General features: G+C 37.1%; 1 protein-coding gene across 4 annotated transcripts in view; it reads right to left on the reverse strand.

Moving 5' to 3' along the window:
- LOC148674651 (runt-related transcription factor 2-like) overlaps nt 1-22,275 on the reverse strand; it is a 99,889-nt gene that overhangs the window by 29,712 nt on the left and 47,902 nt on the right. For all 4 annotated transcript variants that reach the window (XM_088625002.1, XM_088625001.1, XM_088624999.1 and 1 more), the window contains exon 5: nt 7,561-7,665. In XM_088625002.1, coding sequence (XP_088481128.1) covers nt 7,561-7,665 — 105 coding nt within the window. The remainder of the gene's footprint in view (nt 1-7,560; nt 7,666-22,275) is intronic.

The following is a 22,275-nucleotide window of genomic DNA, read 5'->3' on the forward strand; positions in this document are numbered from 1 at the left end:
AGCTGCATACGGAACCCTGCTTTGTAAATGAAGGCCCTTCAAGACAAATACATGGTGTAGCACATTGGTACAAGGAATCCACACTGAGCCACTCCTGATTCTAACCTAGGAGGAATCCTTCAGCTTTACTCACGTCTTTGACCCAAAACTGTAAAATCCGAGCCATTCAGGTACTTTAGTCTGTCTTTAATACACCTAAAACAATTTACTTCCTTCTCGAAATCAACATACTGTATACCATATATTTATATTTACGTGCAGTGTTTTTTTTATTTGTTTTTGTTCATATAAAAATACATACATCAAAAATTGTCATTTAAAGTATTCTGTTTTGGGCAGTATGCAGTGAAATATTCAAGTCCCTAAAACTGTCCTTTTCAGCCTTCAAAACAAACTTGACTCTGGATCCCTGTGCGTGCTCCTTGTTCCGGCACAAAAACTGCATAAACAGGCAGCCGTGTCTTACATCAGACTAACAGGAGGTTGCACAACACAGATGCCTCTCCATGTGTCATTTCCTGTTTGGCCACCTGCCTGGCTTCTACCAGCCCAACTCAACAACTAAGAAAACTGGCGTCTGAGCTGCTGTCATGAGGGACTTAAGTGGAGGTGTTAAAAAAATCCAGGGCAGTTATTTTCCAACCTGGTATTCTGCAACTAAGAAAAGAAAACATGGCTGAAGAAAGCTCTATAGTTTGGGGACCCATTGCAGACCAGAATTCCCTATTTCATGTACTTACTCATAAGAAGATGATAGATTCTTATAATTACCATTAGTTTATAGAGGAGGCACAGCCGTGTAGCAATTAGCACTGCTGCTAAACTGTTCTTGGATTCCATGTTTGATTCTAGTCTGCGTGCCTTCTGTGTGATGCCATAAGACAGCTGCCTAGGTTAATTAACATCTGTACCTTTTCCCCACATACGTGTGCAAGTGAATGTATGTGTTTGTGCTCTGCAATGAACTGGACCCCTGTCCCATCCTGCCTTGCAGCACTGTCTGCCAGTATAGCCAGCTCGCTGCAACCTTGTACTGGGCTGCGTGTTATTCAAAATGGATAGATGGATAAATGTCGATAGCGATGTTCATCCCAAAGCACTTCACACCCAGGAGGAGACCCACTTCATCTGGCAGCCATTAAGTACTAGAAGCCCATGACACAACAAATTTGATGGAGAAGGGAAAAGTGTTTCACCAATTGTAATAAGAAGTAAAATTAGGGATGTCAACTGTGTAAATCCAGAATGGAAATTAGCCGGGACAGTGGGGTAAACACTTCTTTACAATCAGTGCCATAGGATCTTTCATGACCTTTAACGGACAAGTGGATGGGACCTTGGTTTAATGGCTCATTCAGAAGATGGTACTTCCTAAAGCACTGCAGAAGAAAGAGTAAAAGATACTTCTACACCAACAGCACTTACAGCAGCACACTGCTGTAGCAATAAGTACTCTCCACTATTAGTTGATAGTTAGGGTTGCTTTTCTCTAATAAATCTATTTATTCCAATTTAGTCAATCTACTGTAGATTTGGCTTCATCATGCATTTCCTGATTAGGGGTACCTATAATAGTGATAAAGGTTCCTTTAGGTTCCATTAAAAGACCGACATGTATATGTGCTATCATCAAATTTCATTTAATTTTGCTCTTATTAACTATGACTTTGTAACACGTTATTATGTACCTATAATTTCAATGTAATTACACATAATAACATCCATACATCTATTTTCAAACTGTTTTATCCAATATAGGTTGCAGAAGAGTCACAACCTATCCCTGCAAGCAATGTGTGTAAGGCAGGATACATTCTGTAGGAAGTCTATCACAGGGCACACATAGAGGCAAACACAAGAACACATACTGTACACACCCTCAAGGGCCAATTTTCTGAGAAAACAAGTTAACCAGCCAGAGAAACCAGAGCACCCGCAGGAAAACCACGTGAACACAGGGTGAACATACAAACTCCACACAGATAACACCCCAGGTCTGGAACTAAACCCAGGCCTCAGCACTGTGAAACAACAATGCCAACCACTGTGAAACTGTGCCACCCACACAATAACAATTTCTTCAATTTATGTAGTGTTTTTTATCCAGAAGTACAATGTGCGGAAGTGGAGCACCCACCTGTGTGACACAACACGTCATAACATATTATTTCCTACCAAATTCATACCCATTGTACATAAGGGAAACACACTCTCATGATCCTATCAATGACATTTTCCTATTAACGTCTTTGTTGTGTACCTCTTATTGTTAGGTGTTGCCAGCAGTGCCCTACTGTTTTTCTGTTTTCAGAAGGTCCTAGAAACATTAATAGCTCCCATATTGCACTCACAACAGCTCTGGACAATGTAAATACCTATTAATTAGAAAGGGGTCCCATTCTCTAGACACACACATTGGTGATGCATAGTTTAACATCTGGAACACAGTCTTGTTCCAGGTTCAAAATTTCCTGTTGCTCATGATTCTGATGTTGTGACACAGTCTGCTGTATCCAATCATTTTCAGGAAGTAAATAATCCAAATGGCAATTTTTTTGTTTCATTCCACAAATGAAAACATAAAAGAGTGTTACTATCTAATCTCAGTAGAGCAGCATCCGAGCAATGTAAAACCGACTATTTTTATATTAGTGATCTTTACAAATGCATATATACCAAAAATAATGCTTTACTTGTTTAATTGTAAACCATTCTAAGTTGCCCTGGAAAAGCACAAGAGAAAAATCCATTCAACACGATCAGAGGAATTTTTTGAATTATGATCCATGGAAACAAATTCCTATTATACAGTCATTGACAAATGGCATGAAGGAAATGGGCTACAAAAACTACATTTAGACCCCCCAGGTATGCAGAACCTAGGAAGAAGCAACTAACTTACATAAGTTTTAAGATGAACTGGTGCAATGCAGGGTTTTCTTTATAAGTATAATACAACTATAACATCAGCCATGTGAGATGATTTGTGTCCGTGTAGGCTTTCAGAAGTCAGTCACTGTACATGTTTTGGAGGAAACAAGTATAATGGCTTTTAAAAACTGCCCAGATGATACAAGTAATTAATCTAGACTAGGCTAGTGTACTACCTGCCCTTCTACTCATTTGCAGGGTTTGGCCTCAGACAACTTGATAATTATTTGATAGTTTCATATGTTTTATAATTAGGGAACTAAATTTACCAGAGCTACAGCTGTGGACAGAATTTGAATACCCCTGGTGAGGACATACACAGTAACTTGTGGTTTCTTGAGGCACCGCTGTTGAGAAACATTATTTTCATCATTTGGCCATGTGCCATGTTTCTCAAATGGTGACGCTGGATCTTAATGGTATTTCTTTTTAATGTGCCAGTAAAAGCAGAGACCACACTACACACTTAAACGTGTGAAGAGTTAAAAAGTGTTGGTTTTACAAGAGTTCTATGGGGCAGGCACTCAAAGTAAGAGCAGACAGATAAAAGGAGTCCTGGTACAAAAATAGGAGCGGGTTACAGTTGTTTTGGAATATGATGACACATTCATGAGGAGTCTCCACCTCGTTTCCGCTTTTCAGTCGGCACAGGCAGAGAATGTTTTGTTTTTTTTCCCCAAATTGTTTGGCTTTTTTCCCCTCTCCATGTTTACGCTGCTCAATAATCTAGCGTTTGGAAGTCATCTGCCGCCATCCTTTTAAAAGAAGGTTTAAAAACAAGGCAGATGAATAAGAAGTGAGTGAGATCAAAGACAGGCACATCAATGATGCCACGGGGTACTTTTAATCTGGTAATGAATGATGATCATGTGCTGTTATGAAGTGGCTCCAACTGCCAGTGCCAGATGTGTTTATTGAGAAAAGAAAAAGTTGTTTGTGATGTGATAGCATTGATTTTAGAGCCAAAATGGAAAGACAAAAATATTTTTTATGAATAAAAAGCATCTGGGAACAGCTGCACACCAGACTGGTTGGCATTGATGGACATCATAAACTTTTTTATATATATGTATGCATGCCCCATTAAAATGATCTGATGCTAGCTTTACTGCCCTGTATAACTTTAGAAAAGAAATCCACAGGTCATTTTTTGTAAAGGCATTTACAGAACTTATTGCTTCTGTGAAGGGAAAAAAACAAATAACACTTCTATTAAACACTATTCTCAAGAATGCCTGTTTGTTTTGATATGCCTATTTCTACAAAGGTTTAACAAACACCATGGCATAGTCACAAAGACATAACTGTAGCATCTCTCCCATACAGTATGTACTTCAACTTATTGTTCAAAAACTCTTTCAGTTTCTTGAAAAGCACCTCTAAAAAAGTTGTCCAGACCTCTTTCCAGCCATACCGAACCGATCTATTGAAATTAACTTGTAGTTTTCTTAAATCTAATCTATGTGCTTAACTCCTAATTAGTCTGGGAGTTAAGTAGCTCAGTTAAATTCTAATTGTGACAAGACAAAAGGGTGAATATAAAAGGATATCACACTTAAATACTTTAGTGTTTTGTGTTACCTCACCTGGCTGAGGAAATAACAGCTCTGGCTGTAAGGACAGGACTGCTAAACCCCCCCTCACATGAGAGAAGTTAACCAGGGAGGCTGCTGCTAGGGTGAAGATAAGGTAGAGGGAGCAGTGTTCACAAAGCCGTGCACAGCAAGCGAATATACGTAAAAGAACAGAAGTACACGATTACCGTTTGACCTCTTCCCGAACACACTTAATATCTCACCCTTCATTTAATATACATTGCATAATATTAGGATTTTGAATCATATTGTCACTTTATTTATTTAAAGGATAAGTCCAGGCTGTTAAAAATGTGTGAGTGTAAATGCATGGACTGTTATCAAATGTATGTGCCTTAAACCCACAATCTAAGTCCAATCATACTCAGTCATCATAGCTATGTTTTTCCTAACTGTGATCATTCTCTTTTTTACCAATTGTACACATACTTCACAGTGGAAAATAAATTCATTTAACAAAAGGATTTTTTCAGTTAAAATTTTTTGTACTTTTACTGAAAGCCTTGCACATTATTACATGTATTTTTTTTCTGAGGACCACAATATCTGTATCTGCATATGATGCTACTGTATAATATTCCATGAATTTCTAATAAAATTTGGAATACTTCTCACCCAGCCCAGTAAAGGAGCAACTTCAACACTACCATTTATCAAAGATGGGCTGAATACTGTACATCACCCATACATACAGTACAAATCATTAAAGATCCTGTTTATCCCCAATATATGTTTTACCCCACAATTAGAAATTAGAAATTAAAGTCTTATTCTTTCTTCACTCCAAAGTAAAAAAAAAACATCAACAAATTAGTACAGGGCTAAAACCATGAACTGAAACCTCTGAAATTTAGAATATTCAATTTACAAATAAAACACAATTACACAATTGCTGATTTGGACAAACGCAAACATACTGACAGACTCAATAACTGAATTATTTTAGCCTTAAGTAAATAAGACTGCAAATTCAAGACTTGATTCAACTATTACAAATCCTGTAGGCACTGACAAAGTCAACACAAAAACCGTCTTCAGATTCAACAGTGAAATACAAACCACAACATCCAAGTGAAAACTATGGGGAAGGACATTTACTTTTTTACACAGGGGGTTATGGGGGACTAGAGCAAATTATGCAGCAATTTTCTTGAAGCTATTAACCTTGCTTCTCTCAAGAAATGGTTGAATCAGATCCTTGGATAAATTAGTTCCTAACAACCAAACAAGGTAGAGGAGCTAAATGACCTCTTCTCTTTTGTAACCTTTATTATTTTCTTATTCTGTTGACAGTAGTTCCTTTTGTATTTTTATTTCTGTTCTGAAATACATTTGAGTGTGACTTCATAAAACACAAATCACTTAAATCATATTAACTAAAATGAACCTGTTGCTGTGCTGTCAACCTGTTCTTAGCTTATCATTTGAAACGTATGATCATACAATAACACTTTGTTATGCTACAGCCAATATCTTTTTGAGATACATAAAAGCTATGGAGATCCATATATTTCCAACTTCATGTCCCCTTACCAAGAATCTGAACCCTCACAAAAACCCATCTGCTCCTCCTGTGTTCATGTGCAGTGGCAATTCAGTTTTGTAAAACAGCCATAAAAATCTGGGAGTGGTGGCTATAGTCAGCTGTATACAAGGCCCAAGTACACCATCTGCAGATGATATCTTCTGACGTTCTTTCTTTCTGTGGTACACCAGTTTGGGTTGGATAATTTTCTCCAGAGTATGAAGTTTGTTTTTTAATTGGACCAATGTATGGCTCAAAAATATTTTATGAGCTTTTAGAACAGCAGGCTTTCACAGTGCTATGAAGTCCTTTTTCACCTCACACAAAAAACAGTCTTGCCATATTTCTAAATAGACCATTAAGACAGTGTTAATAATTTCTTTCTAGCACAACACTTCCTGTATTCTGAAGTCAAACTCTTAAAGATAACAATACATTTCCTTAATGCATAGGAACAAAAAGCTATCCTATAATCACAAACAGAGCAATGATGAATGCATTTTAACTCAATGTGAAATTTGTTCAAATTGTTCTAACTACAAATAAACTTCAACTACGGTCCACTTAAAATCCAAAATTTTAACACACCTGCCAATTTCAAATGAAAAATCCAATATTGAATAAGAGAAAGAAGCAACCGGCCATCCAGTATTGCATTTGCAATTGCATTCTGTGGTTATAATGAAATTTAGCTTAATCTGGGCCTTATTTTCCAAAACTAGGCCTATGTAAAATGAATATTATGTTTCTTCTTTCCATATCTATGTTATCTTACGCCAGATTTTGACCCATAAACATTTTTACAATTACTTTCAGAAAAACAAGATGAAAGCAAATGTTCCTCTGGAAGAAAAAGCATTGAAATTCACTGTTTTGGGAACCTATCATTTAAGAGATTATTGTTTCAGTTTTAAAATATAAAAATAAAAGTACACTTATTCCAGATTTTTTTAAAAGGGCTCTCAGTAACAATTTAGCAAAAATTCACACAAGGAACAAATTGGTGAGGTCCAGAGTCCTTTCAGCATTATTTTCAAAGGCGGTTTTTAACTCTAAAAACGGGAGAGATTAGAAAAACACGAAAGTAAAAGTTTGGAGAAAGTTGGCTATTGTATTCTTTCAGTTTTCTCTGTCATCTCTGTCTGCAGCCCTGGTGCAAAGAAAGGAAGACCCGCCGGGAGGTGGGCACATTTCAGCACGTGTGGAAGAGGCCACGGCGGTAAATATTTTTTTAAGCCAACCAGCTTAAAAATGCCTGTTTATGTTTGCCCCTTGCTCTGCATAGTGTCACAAGACACAGGCAGCTTTGTGTTTTGTTTTCTATTTTTATTAATGCAGTAGAAAAGACCCCCTGAATCTAGCCACGTCTTGCAGCTAGATTAGATACAAGGCACTCTGCCAGCAGTGCTGTAGATGCTAATACACTCCAGCCTGAACTACAGCCAGCATACCACATTGACCTTGCTAATTATTATTGTACAATGCAATGAAAAATACTGGGGTACTCACTTCTTGGTTCCCGCGGGCCATCGACAGTGACCTTTATGGCTCTGTGGTAAGTTGCCACTTGGGGTGGGTTTGTGAATACTGTGATTGTCAAAGTGAAGCTCTTGCCTGCAAAACACAAAAAAGTTAAAGCCCCATTACTGTAGTGTACAATGTGCTGCATTCAGCACTCTTAGCTCATTTGCATTTTCTTCTGCTGGTGATGATGATGGCAGTGGGTTTTCTGTCAAAAAAAAATGTATTAAAAAGACCAAAGAACAATAGACAATAAAAAAAAATCCATAGCATTTCTGTAACAATGGCTTCTATATAGTTAATATTTCATTATACCACCTAAAATATTCTCTGTTATACTTCTGGTATTGAATGAATCTGGTTTAACCCGTACTGTTGTGCTTTTTTCCATGTACTAAATTAAGCATTACATACAGGATCTTAATCACTTTGACAATTAGGTTTTTGATCAAAGATTATTTTTGCACTAGATTAAAGGCCCAAACTCATTCCAAGAAGCTTTTGGCTTGCAAGAGTGGGTGACCTGCTCTCTGTGAGAAATGTGAACTTCCTTTCCTTCCTCTGTTCTGTGAATTAATCACACAGTAAAGGGAAGCTCTATTGCCTGCTGTGTGAAACATTTATAATAATAAGTCGCAATAAGAGATTTCCTATTTTACTCCAGGGAGCACATGGGCTTATCCCTGGAACTGCAGTAGATTGTCTCCTTTCCAATGTTTAATAATCTTCAAGTCAACACTTGATTTTGGTGTTTGTTTTGCACAGTGGTTGATTACTGTGAATCTACCCTACACCTGTATTGGTTAATAAAAACTGATTGCTATTAAGAGTCTTATTTTAGTTCAGCAAATTGGAGAAAATGTGTATTTTCAGCAAATTGGAGAAAATACCATAAACAGTATTACATATCAAATTATTCGCTCTACAGAACATGAGTAAATATTCAATTAAAATGAGTCAATCTGCACTACAGATGACCTTACACAGGAAACCAGGGGTGAACAGATAGCGAAAGCAAGCAGTTGTGTTTTAAAACTTGGCTTCTCCAGCTTCTTACCTACTCCTTGAGAGATAAATGACTTTCGCGCAATCATGCTGAGTAGAGAATCCTGCCCAGTACACCAGTTATTTTCATAAGGAAGATTTACAAAGAAGATGAAGTCATTCCAGTGGCACAGTGGTGCAGTGGTTAGCATTGCTGCCTCACAGCACTAAGGCCTACTACGGATTCAGTTCCTAGGGCACTGTCTCCCTCTATGTTCCCTCTATGTTTGTGAGGACTTCCCCCAGGCGCTCTGTTCCTCCCACAACACAAAAACATATTGACAGGTTAAATAGAAAACTGCTTCCTGGTGTGAATCTGTGCGTGTTTGTGTCTTTGTGAGCCCTGTGATGGACTGGCATCCCAGCCCCGGTGTGTCCATCCTTGCACCCATGCTTTGCCGGGTTAGACTTCAGCTCCACCCTGCAACCCTGTACTGGATAAGTGGATTAGTAAAAATGGATGGATGACATCACTCAGTCCATTTAGCTGGTAAGGCTGATAGAAGCTAAGTGATCTGGGGATTTCATCTAGCTACAAAATAGCTGGATAAGCTTTTTCCAGACACCCGCCTATCGTATGTATACAGTACATACAATAAGTGCTTATTATTCGAAGTTCTAAGTACACATCCCAAAAGTTTCCACCTGTGTCCTTTGGTTTGTGAATCTATTGTTTGAATATGTAAAGTACGTTGAACTGACCTGGTCATTGAGAATTTTTTAATACTTGAATTAATACTCTCCCTGTAGTTTTCTCTGTTCAGGACTAAAGAACAGCTCTTTTACTGTAAGCTGTCAGAAAAGGACACATCCCCATAGTTTCCACCTGTTTATGTTAACAAATGTATCTGGTTGCTGTTGTCTGGACTGATTCCAGATCACCACTATATTGTTTTTGTAACAAGGAGCCCAAAATTGTATGCAACATTTTAAATGAGGTCTTAGTAGCGCATTGTCAAATTTTAACATAACATTCCATAATTTGAGTTCTGCCCTTTTCATCTATATACAGTACTGTATCTTTTTGTTCTGTGAAACTTTTTTTCTATTTCTTTCACACATTGTCTAAAGGGGTAAAATGAAGTTTTAACATGAATACCTAAAACGTTTCATCGATTAATAAACTTTATGACTGAGACTTTCATCCAAAGTGATTTACATTTGTACGAATTTATACAGCTGGGAATTTTACTGAAGTATTTGAAGAAAAGGACCTTGCTCAAGAGTACATCATGTGTCCCACCTGTGATTCTGACCCATAGCTTTCTTGTTACAAGTTTAAAGCCCCTAAACAATGTTTGACGGTGTCTTCAGGCTCATGTTTCCCATCTTACATCTAAGTTAAAAATACAGAACTGCCATATTTATATGACTAAAAATAAATGAATATGAATACTAAAGTACATTGCTTAAAAGTAAATAATTTGCAGCTCTGGTAACTACCTGGATTTCAATGTTTTTAATTAAAATATGGACCTTTTATATTAAAATACATATATACAGTATATAATTTGAATCCTGGTATCAAAGAACTGCAGGGGAATCTGATTTTAATTCTAACCGGGCCTTTATTTACTCAACAGCTGGTTTAATCTTAGTTTTTGAAGATTAATTTTTACTTGATGATTGAAAACACTTTTAACCTGAAGAACCATAGTTCTCAGGTTACGTAAAAGTGGGCCTTGCTTTGGTTGTTTGTTCACTTCTGGCATTTTTGTTTGTTCAAAGTGAATAAATAAAAACAAATCCAGAAAGAAAAAGAATTAGGAAAGAACAGAAAAGAATGGCTGCCAAGGAATAGGGTTGGAGTCAATCATTCTTGACAATCCTTACTTTTCCAACAACAATTGGATTAACACTTTTAAACATCCGCTGCTTATTCAGATTTAACTCTAAGTGAACAGGACAGGAACAATACAATCTGAAAATGTTACACAATTCTTCTAAGTCACATAATACTTGATTTCAGATTAAGTCCAGCTCATACATTTTCCTTTGACATAAAGACACAAAGATTACATAAACGGGAATGAACTACACAAGATATTTAAGTGTTATTCCTGTACTGTTCACCTGGAATTCATAGTGGATTTGTGGCAATTTGTTTTAAAAAGTTACCCAAAATATACTGTCAAATTATTTAAAAAGCAATTAATTTCTTTTTAAAAACTAATGAATGTTAGTCATGTTAATTAACTATAAGACTATATACAAATCTTTAAATAGAAACAGAAAATTGAAAACAAATACTCAACCAATACCCTTAATTGATTGTGAACTCACAAGGCACATGGGGGAAAGAGTAAGGATCTTAAACACCAAATGCTGTATGCTGATGCTCTGCTAGAGAATATGCACACTACTGTTATACTTTCAGGAAGTGCACATATATAGATTGTTCTGTTTGCTTTCTAAAACAAAAGGAAGTGTTTAGTTTGGCATTTTATGAGACTTTGGCTGGTTTTGCTTAGAAAGATAAAATATTGCTTGAGATAGAGAATATGATTTTTTCTCTGGCAGTACAGGGATTGCAGAGTTGCTTTGTGAAGCAGCAGACTCATCAACAAATGTAATCAGTAAAGTATGCAACAGTTAGTCATGTCAGATACTAAAAGCTGCAATATGTTATTGAGACAGGAAAAGGTGGGCGTAACGCTTGTGATTCAGTAAAACAGTCAGCAATCCACATCTGAGCCAGTGTGTCAGAATGAACTACTAAGAACTTTCTTTGCTTGTGCTGGTGAAGGCATCTTTTTCATCTGTTTGCTTCTCTTACACATACAGTACAGTATAATCATAAATATGCTGCCGTATAAGAGAGCTCTAAGGAAAGCTGATGTCTCAGCTTTCTACTGTATAAGTCCTTAATCTTTTCTAATGAAGCTGTCTTGCATTTGTTGGATGTCTTTATACTTCTCCCTTAATCAGTCCTGCTTTGGCCTTTTCATCCCATCTCTTAGACTTTTTTTCCTGTGACTCTTTCATTCAGTAGTCATCAGGAAAATCCACATACATTGCCACTGAGATGACTATTTTCTCTGGTGCAGCACTTAAGCAGGACCGCAAGCACATTTACAGACAATTGTGGGAAAAGTAATCTGTAACTCTCATGCACATTTCAGTGCTGCAAAATATCTCAAATTCCTTTCACATTCCTTCAATGGAAGTTTTATAGGCCTCTGTATTTACAACACATTTACAACCTAATTGTCATCCAATTTCTTGTTCAAGCTTTCTATTTTAAACTTCAAAGGCTTTGTTAAGTCTTTGGACTGCTCTTATTAACTCTCAGATTTGTCCAAGCACCAACTGTTGTAACTGCTGTGGGCATGAAAAGGGGGTCTTTACTTTCTCTTACTACATCCTGTGAAAAACTGTCAGCTAAAAGTAAAACGATTAGAAAGGTACAGTAATCCGTCCACAGCGTACCCAAATGAAAAACTATGCACAAAAGTTTCTTTCTAATTACATACATCATATACTGTATAGTGCTATGTATAAATATCTTATAATAACATGGAAAAGCCTTCAGATTTACCCTGATATGAGAAAGCTTTGTATCTGATATATGTGTATACTGTATGTATTGTAACTGAGGTGAGAAAGAAAACCTTACTTCCAAATTAAGTGGTGAGATTGTCAGAGCACAATGGAGGCTGAAGGGGTTAATTAGTGTTGTTATATCCTTGTTTATTTTTCTTCCATTTCTCTTTTGGCTTTTTTGTAAAAAAAAAACAGCAGGTAATTATATTCCACAGCTCTACCTCCCAACATGTAATATCATTTCCGTAACACACTTCTTTATCTTCTGGTATCTTGTTTGTTGTTTCCCTCAGACCTCGTGACACAGCCCTTGCCATCAGATATAAGAAACACAAGAGCTCTGTACAATCAGGCTGTGTGCTCTTTACTGACAGCTCTAAAGTGATATCAAAAGGTGCTGAACAGCCAGCTTCTGCCTGTAATGTGCTGTCTCTTTTACAGGGGGAAACTTTAGCTGCCTGTTAATAATGCCTAGTATGAGTGGTAAACACACAAAATGCCCATGCTGCATAAACATGGCAAACATTTCCTAGCTGACCAAAAATGTGACATTTTTGAAAGGCCACATTTTAAAAGTTTAAAGGAGTTATATTTCATTAGATATTTGGGTGGGTAGCTGTGTTAGCAACTACTTTTTCTATTGCAGTAATTCTTATTAAATACTTTCAGTCAAACAGCTGAATCTGCTCTGCAGGTAAACTAATACAATTATTAACAGCAAGGTAAAGAAGGTAGAAAAAGGGCTAAATATGATTTTCGGCGCATTTATTCAAACCTGTTTATTATCAGCTGAGAAGTAAACAATAAAAACAAAGCACAAACCATACTTGTGTGAAGTGCCCTGGGCATACCATTCCTGTGTTAGGGGAGCCATATTTTTATTAGCTTTTGTCTGGCTTCCATTAGGTATTTACTAACTACAGCAATGTAAATGAACTGGGCAAAGATTCAATGGACCAACAACACAGACTGGCAGAAAACACAGCAAGAGCTTTCCTCGTTCAAGTGCAGAATTGTGAGCTTCTGAAATGGCAAGGTTTCAGTGTTTATACAACCTTATGTAAAACATTATCGCTATACCGATTCAGCTGTCTTGTAAGAATGGTAGTAAGTCTTGAGGCTGACAGATAGGAGTATGTTTTATCATACATTAATTCAGTAGCAAAGCAAAAACACAACAAGTGAGGAAGTAATACAACATAAGGTGTGATTAATACACAAATATGGTGTGACAAACTCACAAGGGGGTGCGATCTGCCATCTGTGTGCAGTTTTATATGTTCTCCCCATGTTTGCATGGCTTTCCTGCAGCTGCTCAGATAAAAAAAATACTGGTAGGTTAGTTGGATTCAGTAAAAAGTTTCTTTTTGGCGTGAGTGTGTTTGTCTGTGTTTGTGTTTGTCTACACTGCAGCAGACTGGAGGCTCATCCAGGATGTACCCTGCCTTTTACCCATTGCTTGCTGGGATAGGCTCCGGATCCCCAGTGACCCTGAATTGGAAGAAGCAATTAGAAAATGGATGGTTGCAAACTCAGAGGTGTAGGCTATATCTAAATTATCACATATATAAGGTTCTCTATATACTGTACACCACAGAATTTATTTTGGCTGTGTACCTTGATGTTTTTACAACAGACTTTGCATCACATTTCATTGATGCATTTATTCAAGAGCTGCATACTGTACAATTAAATTACTAAGGTACGTAGCTGTAGGTGGCTGAGGTACTAAGGAGTTTAAGCAGTAGAAATTGAAAGCGAAAGAAAAGCTGAATTAATTTTGACTAATGAAACCTTTGTGGGGAGAAATACAATTGTCTTATAGTGCTATTCTTGCAAGGCATTTCAGAGTGCCTTCTAAAATTAAAAATGAGACAAAGCTCATGACTGAAATACATTCCGCTAACACTTAAAGCACAATCAAAAAGTAAGCACGCACATTTGTTTAGAGGAATATCTTATCTCTGTATACGTAATATTGACGCATTTCGAAAGGGAGAGAGCACCATGAGCAGACAGGCCTACAGCTGAAGGTTTTAGCTCAGGTTTACAAAAGCCAATACCTTCAATAGAAAACAACAATCTACAAATCTTCATTTTCACATCCTTGGAAAAGACTTGAAAAATATGTAGTATGAAACAACCAATGATAAAAATGCCATATTCTAGTAAGTGATTAATAATAAGTAAATTTGAAATTTGATTATGATGAAAATAACAATTCATCAAGTCATTTTCTAACTGTTAAATCCAATTCTAGGTCGCAGGGCAGTTGGAACCTGTTCCCGCAGGTTACAGGCGCAAGGTGGGATGCACCCTGGACGGGACACCTGTCCATCGCAGGACAAACACATAGTCACAAACACAAACATGTACACACTGACACTAGGGCCAATTTTTCCAGAAGATGATTAACCAACCAGTATGTCTTTTGACTTTCCAAGGAAACCCACATGAACATTGAAAACATGGAGAGATACAAACTTCACGTAATATTACACCGGGTGAAGAAGAAGAATTCCTTGCGTTCACATAGTATGTTTCATCCCAAATGGTCCTGTTTCATCCAAAAATTGTTTACAAATACATGTGGAATCCCCCTCATCCAGCCTGGTTTTGTGGCACCAACCAGGGAGACTAGCAGCAAATCGCAAAGCCAAGTGAGAAAGCCACTACAGAAAGTTACTGTAGTACAACCCAAAAGAGCTGTTTTAATTTTAATTTATGGCCTAACATGACTGTATTCCCATTCAGTACTGTGTAAAATCAATTAATTAAATGATTTTGCCAGCAATGAAAAGGATGCATAAGTTTGTGTGTTATTATGGAAAACTGAAAATGATGCTTGCTTATAGCACAAGAGTGCAATCAATTGTAAAGGACCCAAAACGAAGCCCTAGAGAGCACTCAGCACCCAGTCCAGCTTTATATTTTCGGAAGGAGACATACTGAAAGCAGTCATATAGACAGCAAGCATGGCGCTCTATGGCCTTTCCAGAGTTGCCAGGATGAGTTTAAAAATTTTCCTAAGATGTCATGACCTGTTGTATCAAAGCCTGTACAGGCACATTTATCAAGCCAACAATATCTTTCAATTTGGTCATAAACATTGTGGTCAACAAGTGTTTTTTTTTTTCAAATACATTGTCCAGAAATGTAAAAATGTAAATAGGTCTTTAGTTTGTAGATATATAAATGATGTAATATATATAATTATATATTAAATATGTAATATTTATATAGGAGCTCATTTTACTCACGTTTTAAGAATGGTCTTAACAAGTTTATCGACAGTATATGTGCCTGCTGTTAAGGTGACATTCAGTATATTAGTCTAAACGGAGCCGATGAAGTTCATGTGCTGCTACTTTAAAGTGACCAGGTAAACCTTGAGGCACATAAGTGTTCTAAATATGACATTTTATATACCACAAATACTGATGATAAATTCAAAACCATTGACTGATAATGAGACTGAAGAGAACAATAGTTTCGGTTTCTTGCATAAATTTCAGTCTCTAATATTTAGTGTGTTATAAGTGCATTTGCTTGGGTATTTCCAAATGCAAAAGATTTTATCTGAACCTTTTTGAAGGTAATTTGCTCAGTATTTTTTGCTATGAACACTCTATTGTCAGAATGTTGTAATTTTAGATAAAATACTCATTTAAATGCTATGTTGAGTGTAAAAACGTTCACTTCTAATTTTCTTTTAACTTTCAGTTCATTTGAGGAGAAGGCTTAGTCATTGGTTCTGTTTAGACTAATTAAGAGATTGGAGAGGATGTTAAATTGGTATAGTCAGTAATCATCTGGTTGAACTTGTTAAGCATTGACCTGGAATGAAAACCTACAGTACCAGAACTGGACTTCCCTGTGTCGTCTACAGTGAATGGCCTTAAGTTTTGATCCTGCCTCCCTAGTGTTTTCATACGTGAAATGTGACATACGGTATGGGGTCCTTGTCTTGCCTGGATTTTCTTAATAAGACCATACAGTAAATAGTATATTATGATTTTGACTACATCTCTAACTTTTTGTCAAAAAATAAAACTCTAGCTTCTAGACGATTTGTATGTCTCTGTTACTCAGGTTCTTATTTGCATCCAAAATATTACATTTTTTCTGTGAATCATGCAGGGTTTATTTGTGGTATTGGTGAAGGTATTAGACTTGTGAGACACAGGCATCAGCAGATAATGCCTCAAAATTTGTCTTTTGACAGCTATAGATCCTCATCATACAGTATGATGTCACAATCCATCTCTAACAGGTCTTCGTGGGTTTTTTGCAGTTTAATTGGGATTAACAGCAAACTAGGATTTTTAACAGTAAAATGAACAGAAAGAACAAGCAGGACACAGATTATACAGTAGGTTGCTGCTCAACAAGATCAGAAGGAGATGTGGACAACACCAAGTGAGTTTTAATGAGTTCACGTTGGTGCATTTAGCAGGCTGCTGCTGCTTCCTCGCTCTGTAATTGTGCAATATAAAAGCCCATCCTCCAGATCTCAGTGAGTCTGGAAGACAAGTCTGGACTACACTCCCCACTCCTTCCTGCCTCTGGCATCAGACTGCAGAGCCTTGATCCTTTCCCAAGCCTGCCTGCTTCAAAGGCCCAGGGCCGGTTTCTTCCGTCAAGATCATAAGTGGTGGGAGAGGGGGGAGGCTATGAGAGGTGGGGGTCACAACTGTTTGGACATAATTACACTCCATCAAAAGAAGCTTTATTCATCTTCCATGCGTGAAAAGCCTGCAAGCGTTTAAGTCTGCTTTTTTATATATCTTTATACATATAAAAATGCAGTTTGGGAAGCCTGCCAACAAGAAAAGGCAAAATTGTAAAACTGTGAACACACCCTTTGCATTGCAGCTTCGAAGGGGGGAAATGGGCGGACTTCAGTTTGTAAAATGATTTTTCGATATTCAATGGATTATTTATTTTGAAATATTTTTGTTTTTCTGTTTGTGAGGGTCATCATTAAAATTACTTGGGGTTTCAAGTCACACCCTGAGTTCTATTAGCCGAAGGGCAGGCTTCCCATTGTTAACACTGATTGAGTCAACAGAAGCTACTGCTGGACCAGGCCTATAAAAAGGCTTTAGCTGAGCAACTCTAGTCTGGTCAACGGTCTGCTCATTTGTTCCAGTCTAACACAGTTAAACGAAATGCTAACCTTAAGACAGAAGTGACACCTAAAGCAGTGGTTGTAATGATTAAGGACGCAGTCTAATTTCATTATAACTCAGTGCTGTAGTGTGTATGAGACATACCTTTCTGACTAATTTGCACTTATGAGGCCCTATTCCAGTTCTTGCTTTGTGTTGTAAGAGTTAGTTCAGCTTCATACCACAGAAATTACATTAGCCTTAAAAAAATAAAATCTGAAATAAAAAAAAAACATTGGCTTATTCTAAGTAATGCCTTAACTGAATTATTTAGAATGCACACTGGCAGCATCATGACCAAAGTAAAAGCTGTTGAAATGACTAAACTGACTTCCATCTCAGACATTTTTCTAATATTACCATATTTTCATTGTGTACTTACTGCAAATAAAGTGTAAAACATAAGTGAAAGAAACAGAATTTGGTGCTAGCTCAAGAAGATGAAATTAAGCTAAAGGGTAGTTGAAAAACAATCATTCCAAGTGATTTAAGGCTGTTCAGTGTGGACAGCCTTAAATAAACATTTATTTAAAATGAACATGTGCATCTACATAAACAAAAGGGATACTGCAGTGCCAGTGATAAGATACAGCTGTATTCCTAGTTCCCTGGGTTTTGATAAAGAATTAACAGACTTCTTCATAGATCATGACAATCTTTATATTCCCTTGCTGAGTTATGAGTTAAAAATACAGTACCTGGGATTATTTATTCTAAAAGAAAACTAACCATAATATTGATAGATCATTCTAACATGGACACATCTTAAAATACTGTTCAAATAATTTGAATAAATGAAATGACCTACACAATAATAATTTAACAAATTTAACTATACATAATTATATTTCAGTTAATCTATGCCTGCTCTTTTTCACATTAATGTGAAATGCCATACTACTGTTGTAAAAAGGAAACCTTTCAAATTACATAGCAAGGATGGAACAACTCCATTTTGACCTTTTAATTATGTAATTTGTTCAGTGATATAATGAAAGCAAGGACACACAGTTTCCTTCCAGACCCTTCGTTGTTTCTGTTGATGTTTTCCTGCAAATTTGATTTCACATGTATTTTAATTCTTCATAAACTGATATTTGAGTGGCCTATAAAATCTCATTGTCAGTAACTGTCCAGGAAAAAGAAAAAGACCATACACTTGATACCATTTTTTTAAACGTCTAGAAAATGATCAATTACATTTTATGTTTATAAAAATGTGGAGCTCAAACAGGTACCAATCGTATTTTTCCACATTTCTGTTTGTTACATGAAGCAAATATTTTGATTATGTTATATACAGTACATAGCATACACTATTCCATTCTGTGCGTTTTCATTTCGGAAAAGAAGTGGACAAGAGGTAGCCACTGGGTTAGATTGTATTTTCTGTCTTTTTAAAATTATTGTTGAGAGTGGATCAGACTAAGTACTACAATCAGACATTGTTGCAGCAGATTCCTCTACAGCTTTTCATACAGACTTGAAAGGACACCTGCTCTTTGTCTGAACACTCCCCCATACATGCTCTTCAGTAAACAATAAGTAAACAAAATTAACTGGGTTTCTAGATAGTGATCTTCAGTATGTCAACACAAAGTATTGGTTTCACTAAAGCCCATTCAAACAATTCTATCTCCTCATCCTGATTTCTCAGTACATGAAAGCTAGGTACATCATTTTATTGTATTTTAGATTTAGTCTGTTTTGGATTTAAGCCTATTCAGGTCATGATTACAAATTAACGCGTATCTGTACTTGGTTATTAGCTTCCTTCTCTCAGCCTGCATAAGTGTTTTACTAGCTAATGTGTTCAGTCCAGTATCTAAAATGTAGTGGAGTTATGCAAACGGAGGATAAGTTTGTTTGTCTGTCAGCAGGTAAAGAAGTTGCATGAGGCTTACAATGTATTATTTTAGGGAAGGCACGCACTATGATTACTACCGGTATATTGTGAAACCACTGTAAGTTCAAAATTAAAGCCCATTTATATCCTGTAAGCCAACACGTTCTGAAAATAAAACCTGAGCCATATTCTTGTGTTTCTGAGCTGCCTTATAAAATACCTGAAAACTGTATTTGCAGTTCTGGGTTATACACAGGCCCTTGCTTTGCGTACTTTGTGAAGTGATACAGTGTCATTGAACTGGCATTTCTGGCAATCCCCCTCCTCCCCCCCCCCAACGGTCTTACTTGCATTGACTGGCTAAGTAACAAGATAAATATAAAATAAATATATCAGTATCAATGAAATCACAAACAATTTCCACAATAGTGGGCAAAAGAAAGTGCCCAAGGAAGAAATCGGAAAATGAGAATGATACAAATTACTGATTTATATATGCATGTTGTAGATATAGTGTATGCTGTTTATATCATGTTAATAAATATCCTTTCAGCATATTAAACGAGAAAGGATCTGATAAAGAAACTAGTCACTAGAAACACATAATAATTGGTAATTCCCTGCTTACAGGAATGTTACATTAATAATAAAGTATCAGAAATTCCACATGACTGGACAACATCTAATTTAATAACTTTTTTCCACTGAATTCACAATGTCTTACATATGCTTGCATAAAGCTTTTGCTTAGTCTACCCAAGAAAGCACACACATAAAAATGGTTTGAAGGAAGGATATTGAACACAAATCCGATGACTAGTGCAGGACTTAACAAAGCGCTCAACAACATTGCTTGTTTAATCCTTATTCGCTTTTATGGTAGCATTGCGGTCACACACAAAGCAAACAGGAGAACTGATATATAGCACTGTTTAAATAAATGCCTCTTTCTTCAAATGCAGCAGAGGAGTGACATCCTCTCCAGTAAAAGCATATGCCCTCTCATGCCTTATCTAGCATGTGGTTCGTTATGGAGACAGCAATAGAAAAAGAGAGGTGAGAAATGAGTTACGCTGTGTGAGAGCTCTACTCTACTCTCCCAGTGACACAAATCTCCCTTTCTTGTGAAAAGTAAGAATAATCCTATTTCTGCTTAAATCAAAATGCTAGTTTAAAATCAGTCTGTTTTCCCAAGCTACTGTAGATGTGAACGAAATTAAGTGAGAGCTTAGCTTTGTCAGAGCAGAAGTGGAGTGAGAGTAATAATAATAATAATAATTGCTTACACTTATATAGCGCTTTTCTGGACACTCCACTCAAAGCGCTTTACAGGTAATGGGGACTCCCCTCCACCACCACCACCAATGTGCAGCATCCACCTGGATGATGCGACGGCAGCCATAGTGCGCCAGAACGCTCACCACACATCAGCTATCAGTGGGGAGGAGAGCAGAGTAATGTAGCCAATTCATAGAGGGGGATTATTAGGAGGCCATGATTAGTAAGGGCCAATTGGAAATTTGGCCAGGACACCGGGGTTACACCCCTACTCTTTTCGAGAAGCGCCCTGGGATTTTTAATGACCACAGAGAGTCAGGACCTCGGTTTTACATCTCATCCGAAGGACGGCGCCTGTTTACAGTATAGTGTCCCCGTCACTATACTGGGGCATTAGGACCCACATGGACCGCAGGGTGAGCGCCCCCCGCTGGCCCTACTAACACCTCCTCCAGCAGCAACCTTAGTTTTTCCCAGGAGGTCTCCCATCCAGGTACTGACCAGGCTCACACCTGCTTAGCTTCAGTGGGTTGCCAGTTGTGAGTTGCAGGGTGATATGGCTGCTGGCAGAGTAACTGTGCAAAACAACCTGGCCTAAAGAGGAGTTTCTTAAAGCCTTTCTCTTTAGGCTTTTTATAATGGCAATACACAAAGGCAATAAAATATACAATGTACTTGATGGTAAAACATACCAAACATGTGTCTCTTTGTTTCGGTCAAGAAGCTAGGAGAGGAATGGTTGGGAGGGGGGAAAGATGGACCAGAGATAGGTGATGCAACCAAAACTCTAAGGCAGGGCACTGGAAGAATAGCACTCCAATGCTGTACACAAGGTATCCTGAGAGTTTGAAGAGAAGAGCATTTTTAAAACAGATGAATCTATTTTGAGTTCCACAGAGTGAATCACACAAAGGCAATAAAAAATACGATGTACATTATGGTAAAACATACCTTTAAATTCATTGTCTTTTGAATATCCTAGGCATTTGGTGTTTAATGTAAAAAGATTATCACAGCAAACACAAGAAAGGTTACAACAAGCAGAAGCCACTTGGCCCATCTAATTTGCCTTGTTGCTAGTAGCTAATTGACACAAGGATCTCATTCGAGTGGTCCTTAAAAGAAGCCAGGGTACCAGCTTCAACAAGATGGACGAGTAGCTTGTTCTATACTCCCACAACCCTTTGTGTAAAAAAAACTTTGTTATGTTTTGTTTAAAATGTACTTCCATTAAGTTTTTTTTTCACTTGTTTTCCTTGTTAATGCTAAGTGTTGATTCTGAAAATGACTTTTTCAATGCCTTGAAAATTTCACTGTTCAAGACTAAAAATGTTCAGTTCATTTAGGCTGTCAGTGTAGGACATTCCTTAAACATTGTTATGTATTTGGTCATTCTTCTCTGGACTGATTCCAGAGATGCAATATATGTTTTATACTGTGGTGGCCAAAAGATCCTCTGAATTTTCTTCACAACATATTTTGGTGTAGAGTTTAATTTAGTCCAAAACAAACGCTCAAAAAAATCATTCATAATGTATGCCACTGTGAAAATTACAGGTCCTATCTTAGAGTTCCCACAGGAAATCACTGCTATTGTTCCTGATACATAAATGTTGCAATTGCAATACTTCAGGCTCCTGACTGTGGGAAACTGTCAGTTTAATGAGTGGATCACTGAGAATCTTATAATTTTAGCAGTGTTTGTAAACATGTTTGTGCACTCAGATGAAAACTGCCGTAGCATTGGATACAAATTATGCAGTCTAAATTTCACTTCTCAAAATTTACAGTGGTAAAGGGAAAAATACTATTTAAAAGAAC

The sequence above is a fragment of the Lepisosteus platostomus genome, chromosome 3, assembly GCF_059453375.1.
Source record: "Lepisosteus platostomus isolate fLepPlt1 chromosome 3, fLepPlt1.hap1, whole genome shotgun sequence".
In the NCBI taxonomy this organism is placed as follows: domain Eukaryota; kingdom Metazoa; phylum Chordata; class Actinopteri; order Semionotiformes; family Lepisosteidae; genus Lepisosteus; species Lepisosteus platostomus.